At 42.3% G+C, this 14657-nt stretch overlaps 1 protein-coding gene across 1 annotated transcript in view; it reads left to right on the top strand.

Moving 5' to 3' along the window:
* LOC128831342 (sodium channel protein type 5 subunit alpha-like) overlaps nucleotides 1–14657 on the top strand; it is a 120814-nt gene that overhangs the window by 43159 nt on the left and 62998 nt on the right. Inside the window, 3 exon segments of the mRNA XM_054017655.1 lie at nucleotides 2165–2359; nucleotides 6265–6343; nucleotides 10660–10907. Of these exon segments, the coding sequence (XP_053873630.1) occupies nucleotides 2165–2359; nucleotides 6265–6343; nucleotides 10660–10907 (522 nt within the window).

Raw genomic sequence — 14657 nt, 5'->3', positions numbered from 1 at the left:
CATCAATGGCTATTAGCCAGAATGGGCAGGGATGCAAAACCATGCTCTGAAGTGTCCCTAGCCTCTGTTTGCCAGAAGCTGGGAATGGGCAACAGGATGGATCACTTGATGATTACCTGTTCTGTTCATTCCCTCTGAAGCACCTGGCACTGGCCACTGTCGGAAGACAGGATACTGTCTAGATGGACCAATAGTCTGACCCAGCATGGCTGTTCTTATGTTCTTAACAACACACATGGAGGTTTGTACAATTCCTAGTGTAGACATAACCTCTATTACAGCAACCTCTTCAGGCTGCCCTATTCAGGAATAGTACTGCTAAGAATGCCAATAGCATTATGTGTGGGAAAGGGTTTCATTGAGCAGTGTGTGGCTGTCCTTGCCATGCCTGCAGGGAGTGGTAATTCTCCTTTGGCTGACTCTCAAGCTTTTATAGCTCCTGTGTGCTACCCCAGCTGTGTATGTGGGCCACAGCAAAGGATAAAATCCCACCCCTTATCTTTTTCCTGCTAGCCTTAATTGGCTGAGTTTTCTTGCTGGTTTTATCCCCCCTTGTCCATTTCCAGGTTACGTATTTGGTTTGTTTAAATCTCAGACGTTAATTCTGAGCAGTCCCTTTTGATGCCATGTTGACCTCTTATTTCTTGCATTCTTCTTTGTCAAAGAAATTGTAGTTTCTTGTCCTTTAATTATAGTGTCTTTTAGAATGGATCATAAAGTTGTCTTCTATACAATTAAACTCTGATGCTTGTTTGGCTTTATTTTTTGGGAGATATCTCATTTAATTATATTTACTTAAAATGTTTTAGTCTATTCTCTTCAATTGCATGTGCTACCATTATGAATGATATGCACTAGACTATGTGAGGGGGAAATTGTTGCATGAGCACAAAGGAATATTTATGTTGGCAGACCAAGTGCCTGCTCATGCAAAGGTCCCTAAGCCTCACTGACAAATGCATAGCTGGAAAACAGTCTGGTTCACCTGTGTGTATTGTTAAAACAAATGTTAAGCTTATAAGAATGTGTTTAGTGTTTAGACTTGATTAAATGCTTGTAGGAGGCTGCGTGTATTGATCTTAATTATAACATCTGTATCCCATGGTATAAAGTTATGTTGAGTGCTTGCATTGTAAACTATGTAACCATGTAACTCACCAAACATGAAAGAAGAATTAATTAATGTAAAATGCTGGTCCTGCACACAAGAAGGCCCATTGAAACCAAATGAGCCATTGAGAAACATCAAAGGACAAAGACTTTGTTGATTCGTTCCCCTCCCATGAAAAGGAGACAGGTGCCAACACTTGTCCTGTCAGTTTGAACTCTGAGGGAAGGAAATAAAAAACCCTGACCAGAAGGAACTGTATCACTGTGCTGCTGGGAATTTGTAGAGAGCAATATTTCTAAGTGTAAGCAAGTGTAATCACTGTGCTGCTTGGCTTCAGTTAGTTCTAGAGGACATAGAAAGCTTGTATATTGCGGCAGTTTCTATTACCTTTTGGAACCTAAGACTGTAGCTCATTTGTTTGCATATGCTTTACGTGCTTTAACCAAGTAAATAACTTCCTTATTTCTTTTTCCTAGTTAATAAAACTTTAGTTAGTTTATTACAGGATTGGCTACAAGTGTTATGTCTAGTGAGAGATCTAAGGTATAATTGACCTGGGGTAAGTGATTGGTCCTTTGGGACTGGGAGTAGCCTGAATATTGTTGTGATTTTTGGTGTACAGGATCATCTATCACAAAGGCAGGCTTGTCTGGGTGGCAAGATAGACCGGAGTGCCCAAGAGGACTGGCTATGACTCCATGTTAAAGCTTGAGGAGTTCACATTTGATACTTGGTTGGTGAAGTCTAATTATGGAACACAATTTGGAGTTTGTGCCCTGATTTGTAAGAGTCTGCCCTGAGGTTGGCAGTCATGCTCATGAGCTACTCCAGACAGCTTGACAGTCATAGATTTATAGTCTTTGACTTGAGGGACAAAAGGGATCCCTAGATCATCTAGTTTGACCTCCTGTATAACACAGGCCAGGAGACAAGTTGCTGAAAGTTTGTTTTAAGAAAACAGTACTATATGTTGACTTACTTCACAATATGGAGACTGTAATTAACTATGTTTGTTTTAAAATACGTGTCACAACATTTATTTTGTGCCCATAGATCATCCGAACTTCTGGAAAGACCTACATGATCTTTTTTGTGGTGGTCATCTTCCTGTGCTCATTCTATCTCTTCAACTTGATCCTGGCCGTAGTAACCATGGCATATGAAGAGCAAAACAATGCCACTCTTGCTGAAACACAGGCAAAGAAGAAATTGTGTCAGGAAGCTGAGGAACTACTAAGGAAAGAGCAGGTCTGTACTTTGTACTTTATTATGTACAGTACAGAATACACATCACATAAAACTCCTTTTCTTTCCCTTTTATTATGGAATACAGTCATTGATTAAAACAAATACAGCTCATATCTTAGTCATAATTTTTTTGTTTGTTTTCAAGAACAATGGTGGTAATTTCTCACACAACAACATACGCATTGGTGTGATAGAAGCATGGAACATCAGTCCAAACTATAGTTAAATCTTTTTAAATTAAAGAAACACTTTCAGATCCAGTAGACCTGATATTTTATCAGACAGTAATGGATTGCAGATATGTTGGTGTGTTCATAGAATCATAGAATTGTAGGACTGGAAGGGACCTCAAGAGATCTTCTAGTCCAGTCCCATGCACTCAAGTCAGGACTAAGTATTATCTAGACCAGGGATCGGCAACCTTTGGCATGTGGCCCGTCGGGGAAATCCGCTGGTGGGCCAGGCCGCTTTGTTTACCTGCAGTGTCTGCAGGTTCGGCTGATCGCAGCTCCCACTGGCCACAGTTTGCCATTCCAGGCCAATGGGGGCTGCGGGAAGCAGCGTGGGCCAATGGATGTGCTGGCCACTGTTTCCCGCAGCCCCCATTGACCTGGAACGGTGAACCGCAGCCAGAAGGAGCTGCGATCAGCTGAACTGCAGATGCTGCAGGTAAACAAACCGGCCCGCCAGCGGATTTCCCTGATGGGCCATGTGCCAAAGGTTGCCGATCCCTGATCTAGACCATCCCTGACCGGTGCTTGTCCAACCTCTTTCAAAAATCTCCAATGACAGAGATTCCACAACCTCCCTAGGCAATTTGTTCCAGTGGTTAACCACCCCTGACAGGTTTTCCTAATGTCCAACCTAAACCATCCTTGTTGCAAGTTAGGCCCATTGCTTCTTGTCCTATCCACAGAGGTTAAGGAGAACAATTTTTCTCCCTCCTCCTTGTAACAACCCTTTATGTACTTGAAAAGTGTTATCACGTCCTCCCTCAGTCTTCTCCAGACTGAACAAACTCAGTTTTTTTCAGTCTCTCTTCATAGGTCATGTTTTCTGGACTTTTTATCTTTTCTGTTGCTCTTCTCTAGTCTTTCTTCAATTTGTCCACTTCTTTCCTGAAATGTGGTGCCCAGAACTGGACACAATACTCCAGCTGAGGCTTAATCAGCGCAGAGTAAAGCGGAAGAAATACTTCTCGTGTCTTGTTTACAACACTCTTGCTAACATCCCAGAATGATGTTTGCTTTTTTTTCAAAGTGTTACACTGTTGACTCATATTTAGCTTGTGGTCCACTATGGCCCCCAGATCCCTTTCTGCAGTACTCCTTCCTAGGTAGTCATTTCCCATTTTGTATGTGTGCAACTCATTATTTCTTCCTAAGTGGAGTACTTTGCATTTGTCCTTATTGAATTTCATCCTATTTATTTCAGACCATTTCTCCAGTTTGTCCAGATCATTTTGAATTTTAATCCTATCCTCCAAAGCACTTGCAACCCCTCTCTACTTGGTATCATCAGCAAACTTTATAAATGTACTCTCTATGCCATTTATTAAACCATCGATGAAGATATTGAACAGAACTGGACCCAGAATTGATCCCTGCGGGACCCCACTATATATGCCCTTCCAGCTTAATTGTGAATCACTGATAACTACTCTCTGGGAACAGTTTTCCAGCTAGTTATGCACCCACCTTATAATAGTTCCATCTAGGTTATATTTCCCTTATTTGTTTATGAGGTCATGCAAGACAATATCAAAAGCCTTACTAAAACCAAGATATACCACATCTACCACTTCCCTCCATCCACAAGGCTTGCTACCCTGTCAAAGAAAGTGATTGTGTTGTTTTGACATGATTTATTCTTGACAAATCCATACTGACTGTTACTTATAACCTTATTGTCTTCTAGGTGTTTGCAAATTGATTTCTTAATTATTTGCTCCATTATCTTTCTGGGTACATACATTCTGTTGCTTCTCTCTTTATTCATTTCTCACGGTCTAATGCCTCCTATCAGTGGAATTTGGAAGTGGTCCAGTGTTGTTGCTAGAGGCCCCAGGACTAAGTTCCTCCCTTGAGTTCAGTCACCAGATTCTCTTTGCCTTGGTGGTGGAACAAACTAGTGGTTTAGTTTCTTCTAATCATTTTGTTTTAAAACCTTTATTTTTATTCATTTTGTGCTCTTAAGATTTATAATCTTCCTCTTCCTCCTCCTCTGGATTGGTTAAATAGCAGCACGGTGGTTTTAACCATATGGCTCTGCCACTGCAGTGCCTCCCTGCCAGACTCCTCTGCCCCAACTCAGCCACGGCAGAGCTGTCCTACAAACACCTGGCTTAAATCTAAGTAGTGTTCCCTATGTGAGGCAGCACTTACAGGCTCTACAGAGGTTGAATTACGCTCCACCTGTCTCCAGTCAGCTGACCTCTGCTCTGCCAGGGTACTGGGCTGAGGGTCAGATCATCATGTTCAATCTCCACCCAGCCCCAAGGAGATGTGACTCCAACACAGAAAAGTGTAATCAGGAACTTCTGAGCTTTGGGGGAGAGAGTCCAAGGATGAGAAGGAAACTATCTGGACAGCTCAGGGGTAAGTCTTGCAAAAGACCAGGGCTGGAGGGGGGCGGGAAACCCTGAAAGGATACAGAGTTCCCCCATACCTCCAACCATTCACATTCTAAAGTGGGGCCCCAGCTCCCTGGGGAAGGAAGCAGGGCTCCTACACGGCACTACATTGTAAGTGGATTTATTATGCCTTATAGCAATTTAATAAAATTTCTTGACCACTGATGAAAACAAGGGACTTAGTCTTAACATATCAACCAAGTTTTCCTTAGTACTTAAAGTCATCAGAATATTTGATAGACAAAAATAAACTGTATAGTATCAGAATGCAAATCTACTAACATCTTACATCACTTTAATTTCAATGATAGCGCCACTTTCTGAATAAAAATGTGAGGAAAATGCTCAGTTTTTATGACATTCACATTTTTGTAAATAAATTGTCTCAAGTAGGGATGGGATGAATCTTTGATTAGATTCAAATACTCCCTCCTTTCCCCCATCAAAAAACTCCTTAACCGCCACAAACACTGACTGTCTAAAATAGCTGCCTCCTCATTACCATAGGTTATGCTGTAGCCAATCAACAGTTCTCTCCTACTTAACTGGCTTCCTCTTATTACCCCATCTCTAATTCTGTAGTCCCAGCTCCTGTTTCTCTTCCCCAACACCGGCATTACTCCTGTGTTCCAGGTGTCTACCTTCTTCCCTGCAACCGCTCTATCCATTAATCTTTCAGTTTATAAAATATACTTGCATGTGATATCATGGTATGTGATGAATCTTGGTAAGTATTTGAATATGTCCCATATGATGTTGCAGTTTATCTACCTGCTCCTCCCATTTCTTCAAGCAGGATGGGGATTTATATTCAGTGTTCTCCAAATACTAAATTCTAACTGTTCAGTATTCAACAAATACTGGGGGGGGGGGAGGAATGATTAATTCCATTCCTAGTCTAAAGTTATTTGATATGTTGACATTTTTACAGTATAGTCATGAAATAGTTCAGGCTACTGTCTAGCAAAGAATTGGTTTCCAATCAAATTTAAGTTTTCACACTTCCAGAATAATGAAAAAATTATTGTTGTTAAATGAATGATTTCACAAGGAAGGTGTTTTCTGAATCATAGTAGGTTTTATTTCAGAAATGCCCTTTGACTTCATATGACCTTTTGTTATCGCTAGTGTTTTTACATCCATACAATAATGCAAGGTTGCGTTGGAATCCTTATTTAATAGGATCCATTTACCTTATGCTGCATTATATTTGTATATTAAACAACAGTTAACCACATCTGCCTCTTATTTTATATTATTTTCCTAACCAAAGGAGCAGATATCAGCAGACTCTGTAAACAATCCAGTTAGAAGACAAAGGATAATGAGTGCAACCAATATTATTACCAATGCCAAAAGTAAGTCATTCTTCAGTGTTCTTTAATGCAAACTTAGTATAAGTTGATCTGAAAAATTAAATTGTTACAAATAAATAATCAATGTAAGTTTAAAAATTACTAGAGCATATGTCAAGGCTGGATCCCCACTTTGAACTTTAGGGTACAAATGTAGGGGCCTGCATGAAAACTTCTAAGCTTAACTACCAGCTTAGCTCTGGTTCGGCTGCCACCATTTCAATGGATTCCCTTCCTGGGAAACCTTGAAAAACCTTCACCAAATCCCTGGTGAAAACAAATCCAAACCCCTTGGATCTTAAAACAAGGAGAAATTAACCATTCCCCCTCCTTCCTCCCACCAACTCCTGGTGAATCAAGATCCAAACCCCTTGGATCTAAAACAAGGAGAAATTAACCATTCCCCTCCTTCCTCCCACCAACTCCTGGTGAATCAAGATCCAAACCCCTTGGATCTTGAACAAGGAAAAATCAATCAGGTTCTTAAAAAAGAAGGTTTTTAATTAAAGAAAAAGGTAAAAATCATCTCTGTAAAATCAGTATGGAAATTAACCTTACAGGGTAATCAAACTTAAAGAGCTCAGAGGACTCCCCTCTAGTCTCAGGTTCAAAGTACAGCAAACAAAGATAAACACTCTAGTAAAAGGTACATTTACAAGTTGAGAAAACAAAGGAAAACTAACACGCCTTGCCTGGCTATTTACTTACAAGTTTGAAATAGGAGAGGCTTGTTTAGAAAGATGTGGAGAACCTGGATTGATGTCTGGTCCCTCTCAGTCCCGAGAACGAACACACTCCCAAACAAAGAACACAAACAACAACCTTCCCCCCCCAAGATTTGAAAGTATCTTGTCCCCTTATTGGTCCTTTAGGTCAGATGCCAGCCAGGTTACCTGAGCTTCTTAACCCTTTACAGGGAAAAGGATTTTGGAGTCTCTGGCCAGGAGGGGTTTTATAGTACTGTACACAGGACAGCTATTACCCTTCCCTTTATAGTTATGACAGCATATATGGATGTTATGCTGTAAATAAAGATAAGTTTTAGTAAAACAACTATTGTCATATGTCACCTTCCTGTCAAGGCCTAAATGTGGGACATTGTGTGACAGAGACCCAAAAATGCTAAGGGATTTATTCCAGTAGTGTAAATAATTCATTATCTAACCTCAGTTTCATGATTATTTCTAACGTTAATAATTTTCAATAAGTGATGTAACATCAAATTTGAATTGGATGTAGGGAATAAAATGAGTGACATCCCTCAAAATAAGGTATAGTTGAGAGGTAGGATTCTTGTACTATTACATAGCCATCAAAACTAGAGGTGTGAGAAGAAAAACTCCTTGTCAATGAAAGTGGCAAAAAATAATATGGAGAACATATACCCCACAGTTCCACTTTACTTGTACATGGCACTGAACTACTGTAGCTGACTTGAAAAAAAGCCAGAAAGGGGAAAACCCAGGACAACTTTATTCTTGAATTCTTGGCAATGAAAATCAGACTCTGGGTTGCTTGGAATTAAAATTAGATTTGGTTATAAACATATGACATTCCTCTGACTTCAGATCTTCAAAACCCAGTTTGCTAGCCATTATTAATAATTTTAAATCATCACAAATAATAAACCTATGCCTCCACCTTCACTTGGATGCTTGGTGACCCCAGCATCAAGCTCACAGAACCTCTATCAGAGCTATATCGTTTGGGGCTGCACACATGCCCTCCAGCGACATCAGCATTCAACATCTGAGGGTATGGCAACACTGCTTGGATAGACATATACATGCTAGCTCTAATCAAATTAGTAATTGTTGGCTGCTATCCCTCGATACAAGGATGATGTCTGCCAGGGGAAAAGTCATTGATGAGACTTAAGATGGCTGAGGAGTCCAATTCATGCTGTACAGGTTTTTCCACATATGTGACAGGTGGTTGCTTGGAGAGAGCACAACTGCTGGCCGGGACGCTATACCCTTTCCTTCCTCCTTTGCCGTTTCTCAGACTCTTGAGCAATGCGATTCTCTTCAAAACGTGCTGAGGCTTGATGTATGATGTGACATCATTGTAGTCTATTACCAGCCAGCTCTTCCCAATTTGTGGGTTCAATGCCTCCCTTCTTAAGATATACTTTCAGGGTGCCTGTGTAGCATTTCCTCTGTCCCCCCTGGGTACTCTTATCATGACTAAGTTGAGAAAAGAGGACTTGCTTCGGAAGATGAGTATCAGCCATCCACACACAACGATCAGCCCAGAAAAGTTGATGTTTCACAATCTTTGTCTCAGCATTGGTGATGTTAGCTGCAGAGAGAACACTGGTATTGGTGCGATGATCTTCCCATCTGATACAGATAATCTTCCTAAGGCAGCACTGTTGGTACCATTCTAGACACTTAAGATGGCTTTGATATGTCACCTATGTATTGCACCCATAAAGAAGAGTGGAGATGACTACTGCATTGTAGACAAGGATCTTAGTTTCCATCTGCAGATCTCTGTCAATAAAGACATGATGAAACAACTTTCTGTAGGATACGCTGGCACAACGGATCCTGTGTTTGATCTTTAAACCAAGTTTGGCTGTCTGGGAGAGGTGGCTACCAAGGTAAGGAAAGTGCTCAACATTTTCCAGGGGTTCACCATCAATGATAATTTGTGGGAGAAGGGGGGCAACTTGTGCTGGGGCAAGTTGGTGGAGCACCTTAGTCTTCCCAATGTTGAGGGAAATTCCCAGGCTATGATAGGCACCTGAGAAAAGATCTAGGGTGGACTGCAAGTCAGCCTCAGTGTGCGCGAGAACAGCACAGTTGTCAGCATACCGAAGGTCAGTAATAACAGTCCTAGTGACTTTAGTTTTAGAATGAAGACGCTGCAGATTGAAGAGTTGGCCATCCATGCAATTCAATAATCCTAATTCCTGAAGAAAGGCAGTCTGATTAAGAATCAAGATTACAGCAAGATAGATGGAAAAAAGGGCTGGGGGCAATAACACAGCCCTGCTTAGCACCAGTATGGATGGTGAACAGGTCCATCTCCAACCCATTAGAGAGGACGAGGCAGTCATCCCATCATGAAGTAGCCTGAGAACACAAATGAACTTCAATGGACAACTGAACCTAGACAGCACCTTCCATAATGCTTCACAAATGATGGAATCAAAGGCCTTAGTTAGGTTAATAAATACCATAAACAGTGGCTGGTGTTGTTCTCTACGCTTCTCTTGGATCTGTCATGCAACAAAAATCATGTTGGTGGTGCCCCAAGACGATCTTAAACCACATTGGGATTCCAGAAGGACGTCTTCGGCCAGAGGGAGCTTTAATCAAATTAATATGCTAAAAATAGCTGTGTGGCCATGGTAGCACAGGCAGCAGTTTAAGCTGGTTGTCGGAGTACAATCTGTCTGAGGTCCTAATTATGTACTCAGGCATATACCCTAAGCCACCACCCCTGCTTCCTTGGCCACACAAGATGGCATATGCATGTCTACTCAAGTTGAAAATTACACTTCCCACTTTAGTGTAGACATACCCTGAGTGTACTGAAGAGGGAGTGCAGTCCCCAGCCACCTCAGTTCCTTCTCCTCTATGGGAAAGAACATTAGGAACCTCTCTCACTTCTACAGTTCAGTCTTTGCAAATATCTTTACCCATTTTTTACTTGTAGTTTCTTAATTCAGTTAGTTTAATTTGGAAATAAGAGAGGAAATTTTACCTCAGAATGCCTGAGGAGTCGATGCTAGCACTGATTATAAGATAGCACTCTTCCTCTTCCCCTCTACCTTGGAATTCTTATCACACTATGCAACACTATTGTTCAAAAGACGGAACTGAGGTGGTTGGAGGCTGCACTGCCTCCTGTGCACATAGTCGTTAAACACTGACATCACCAAGGGGCACTCATACAACCCCAAGAGACACAACTTTGGTAGAGCACAATGCCCAGGGCCCAAACTGTAGAGGTATAAGTACAGAGATATGACTCATGAAAAACAGTACTTATCAGTAATTAATCTTTATTTTTCTAACGATGCACCTGAAAAGTCTCCCCTTAATACAGATACTGTAGCATCCTCAGAAAATTTAACACAGATATGAAGAGGTGGGTGACTTCACCTGTATCCATAGATCTTGACCTTTTAAAGTGACTGAATTAGTGGCTTGTGTAGAATGAGTGAGTGATTTGATTAGAGACCATACGTTCCTGGTCATATGTGGAGGGATTAAAATAAATTATCTGTGCGATGGTTGATTGAAATTCTTTTCTTGCCATATAATTCAGCATAAATTACTTAACTGTCCCTTTGTCCTCCTTCCCACTTAAACTGGAAGAGTCAAAACGGAAATGTCCTTCATGCTGGAATCGCTTTGCCCAAAAATATCTCATTTGGGACTGTTGCCCACTGTGGATACAACTCAAGGAGAAAGTGAAGCTTATAGTAATGGATCCATTTACTGACCTCACTATCACTGTTTGCATTGTGGTGAATACCATCTTCATGGCACTAGAGCACGATAATATGACAGAAAGTCTTAGCAACATGATTATTACAGTCGACAACGTAAGTGAAATCTTATGCTCATTATAGACAGGGCTAGTAACTGCCTATTATTGTCTGACACTTCCCATATAAGACCCTGTTTTTAGTTGCTTATAACTTTGCCAAATTAGCTGTTTAGACTGAAAATTTTTCATGTTGAGTGCCTGTCTCAGGCTGAAGGTTTTTTCGTTTTTGTTTTTTAAGCAAAAATTGTTCAGATGTTTCTGAGAAGGAGGCCAGGAGGCTAAGGAAAAATGTTTCTCAATGTTAAAAAATGTTCTTGTGACCCTTCCTTTGGAAAACTGTAGCACTGGCAAGCTTTGGAGCGAGGACTTGAAATTTGGCAGGCTGGTAGCCTTTTTGTCAGGGATTTGCCTTTTGCCAGCTTTGTGAAGATCAGCCCAAATTTGGCCATGTTATAAGCCTTTGGAAAATTGCAGTTTGCAGATGCTGAATAGACACTTGCTAGAGTTTACCTGCTAAAGAAAATTCTGTCCTAACTAAGCATGCTCCAGTCTCGCACAGTTCCTAATGCTGACCAGAGTGTGCATGCATTTTCCCCACAGAATATCTGAACATGCTCTCTCTAACCCAGGATGTCATGACGGGGACAAGGGCAGTCAGACCTAGTGGTTGGAGCAGGAGTTGGGAGTCAGGCAGAATCAGGTACTGGGAGGTCAGAGACAGTGCCAGCTCAGACTGGTAAATTCCTCCATCAGATCAAGGGCCTGGACATGGGAAGCAAGCTCCCAAGTGTATTTTTGGCGGTTGTAAACTTGCCATTTCACCAGATAGTGCAGACAGCTGTACGTCCGTTGGGAATTGAGGATGGCATGCACTTCATATTCCTCGTGACTCTGGATTTTGACTGGTGGAGGTTTCGGTCAGGGAACGGGTTCTCGGTGTAGGGCTTCAGAAGGGAAACATGGAAAACTGTAAAAAGCAACAGAGGGTCCTGTGGCACCTTTAAGACTAACAGAAGTATTGGAGCATAAGCTTTTGTGGGTGAATGCCCACTTCATCAAACCAGTGGTCTGATGAAGTGGGCATTCACCCACGAAAGCTTATGCTCCAATACTTCTGTTAGTCTTAAAGGTGCCACAGGACCCTCTGTTGCTTTTTACAGATTCAGACTAACACGGCTACCCCTCTGATACATGGAAAACTGGGTGTATTTTGAGAGATTGGGGAAGATGGAGTTTGAAGGTAACTGGGTTAATCTGCTGAACATATTGGGAAGGATCCTCAGAACTGATGGTCCAATTTGCGGGAAAGTCGTTTGGTCTGGAGGTGATTGGCGACAAGCCACACCTTCTGGCCTACCATAAATACTGGAACTTTTTGCCGCTGATGGTCCACATGCATTTTTTAGGCCTTCTTCACCTTGTCTAGGTGGTTCTTGAGTACTTCCTGAATAAGATGGATTTGTTGGACCCAGTTGGTGTGGCAGGGTTCAGGGAAGCTATTGGTAATACTGGGTGGAAACGGAGATGGAATCCATAATTAATGAAGAAGGGACTCCAACCCGCAGAGGCATGGTCAGCATTGTAAGAAAATGTTGCCTATGGCAGGAATGTGGACCATTTAGCTAGATGATAATTTACAAAGCACCTCAAGTATTGCTCCGGTCCTTGGTTCACCTGTTCAGTTTATCCATCTGTTTAGGGGTGGTATGCAGTGAAGATGGATATGTGGATGTTCAGGAGCCTGAATACTTCATGCCAGAAGCGAGAGGTGAACTGTGGGTCTCGGTCAGAAACTATGTGGTCTAGGAATCCAGAGAGTCCTATTGTGCAGTAGGAGTTGGGCAGTAGCCTCAGCAGAGGGCAGATGGTTGCAGGGGTGAAGTGGGCCATTTTGGTGAGGCAGTCCACAACCATTATGACTATAGTGTGGCCATCAGACACTGGGGGTTCCACAATGAAGACTAGGCTGATGGCAAACCAGGAGTCTCCAGGGTTACTAAGATGCCAATGGTTCTAGTTTGGGGCATCTTGGTACCTGCAGACCACTCATAGGAGTCCGTGTATGCTTGAACCCTTAGCCCACATGTGGGGCCAACAGAAAAAATGGGCAACCGTGTGGGAGTCTTCCAGTAGCCAGAGTGACCCACCATTGGAGCAGCATGGCACAGCCATAGCACCTCCAGTCAGGGTTGCCTTGAGGGCAAATATATGTGCTCATCAAAGTATATTATTCCATTCTGCAGGGAACGGTACATCTTAGCCCCCAGTGGCATGATCTGCGTCCCTTTGGCAAGTGGGTCTTCTTTGGAGGCAGATCAGATGAGGAAGAGTAGGTCTCACTGAATTGTGACATTGGCAAAGTTACTGGGCTTGAGGAGGTAGGAAAGCTTGGAAGTCAGTTCTTCACTTAACTGGTAGCATACCTACTTCTGCAATAGAACACTGGCTTCCCATTTCACTTTCCCAGGCAGTAGGTAATTGTAAACTCAAACCAAGAAAAGAACAAGGCCCACCTTAACTGCCTCTGGTTCAATATGCCTTGCAGAGGTACTTGAGGTTCTTATGGTCAGTGAAGACCTGTACTGGGTGCCAATCTCCCTCAATGTGGGGATGCCATTCTTCAAATGCAGTTTTTATGGTGAGCAGCTCTATCCAGTATTTCATAGTTCATCTTTGTGAGGGTAAGATTTTGAGAATAAAATGCATAAGGGTTCAGAACTGACAGGGGTCCAAGTCACTGTGATAGTACCGCTGTTAGGGCCACATTGGATGCATTTGCTTCCGCTATAAATGGACAAGTTGTGTGTGCCAGGACTGTGGCCATGGTAAAGACAGCCTTTAGCTGGGTAAAAGTGAGTTGGCCTTCGGGCAACCAAACAAATTGCACAGCTTTGCGGAGGAGGGAAGTCAAGGGAGTTATTAATTGGGAGAAGTTAGTGATGAATCTCCTATAAAATTTGCAAAGCCCAGGAAGCACTTCAGTTCCCAGAGGGCTCAGGGTGCTGTCCAGTTGCAAGTGGTTTCCACCTTTTGCTGATCCATCTGGATTCCCTCCGGGGAGATGATGTACTCAAAAAATTAAATGGTGGCCTGTTCAAAGGTGCACTTTTCCAATTTGGTGTACAACCCATGCTTCTGTAGTCTCCCTGGGACAGACTGGATATGGTAGTAGTGCTGCTCCAGATTCTTGGAAAATACCAGAATATCGTCGAGGTACATAATCACATACTGATCCAGGATATCCCTGAACACATCGTTCATGAAATGTTGAAATGTTGCAGGGGCATTGGTTAAGCCAAACAGCATCACCAAGCATTCAAAATACCCATACTGGCTACGAAAAGCAATCATCCATTCATCCCCAGGCCTTATGTGCAATCAGTTGTATGCTCCCTGAAGATCTAGTTTCATGAAGATCCTGGCAGTTCTCAGGCAGTCAAGCAATTTCAGAATTAGGGGCAAGGGGTACCGGTTACGAATAGTCACTTGGATTCCCAGTCAGAGAGCACGATAGTCTACACAGAGACAGTGACCCATCCTTCTTCACAAAGAGGACTGGTGCACCCGATGGAGAGGTAGATAGTCAAATGAAGCCCTTGGCAATGTTTTACTGGATATATCCATGGAGCATCTCCTGCTTTAGTTCAAACATGGAATATATCCATATATAGGGCACCTTTGCCACAGGCTGTAGGTCTATTAGGCAGTGTCGTCTCTGTGTGGGAGCAGTGAGTCTGCATTTTTCTGTTTGAACACATCCAGGTACTTGTAGTACTTGTCAGTGAGGCTGAGATTCTGGGCTGAA

This window comes from Malaclemys terrapin, chromosome 2, assembly GCF_027887155.1.
Source record: "Malaclemys terrapin pileata isolate rMalTer1 chromosome 2, rMalTer1.hap1, whole genome shotgun sequence".
NCBI lineage: Eukaryota > Metazoa > Chordata > Testudines > Emydidae > Malaclemys > Malaclemys terrapin.
This window is presented reverse-complemented; position numbering and strand designations above follow the sequence as displayed.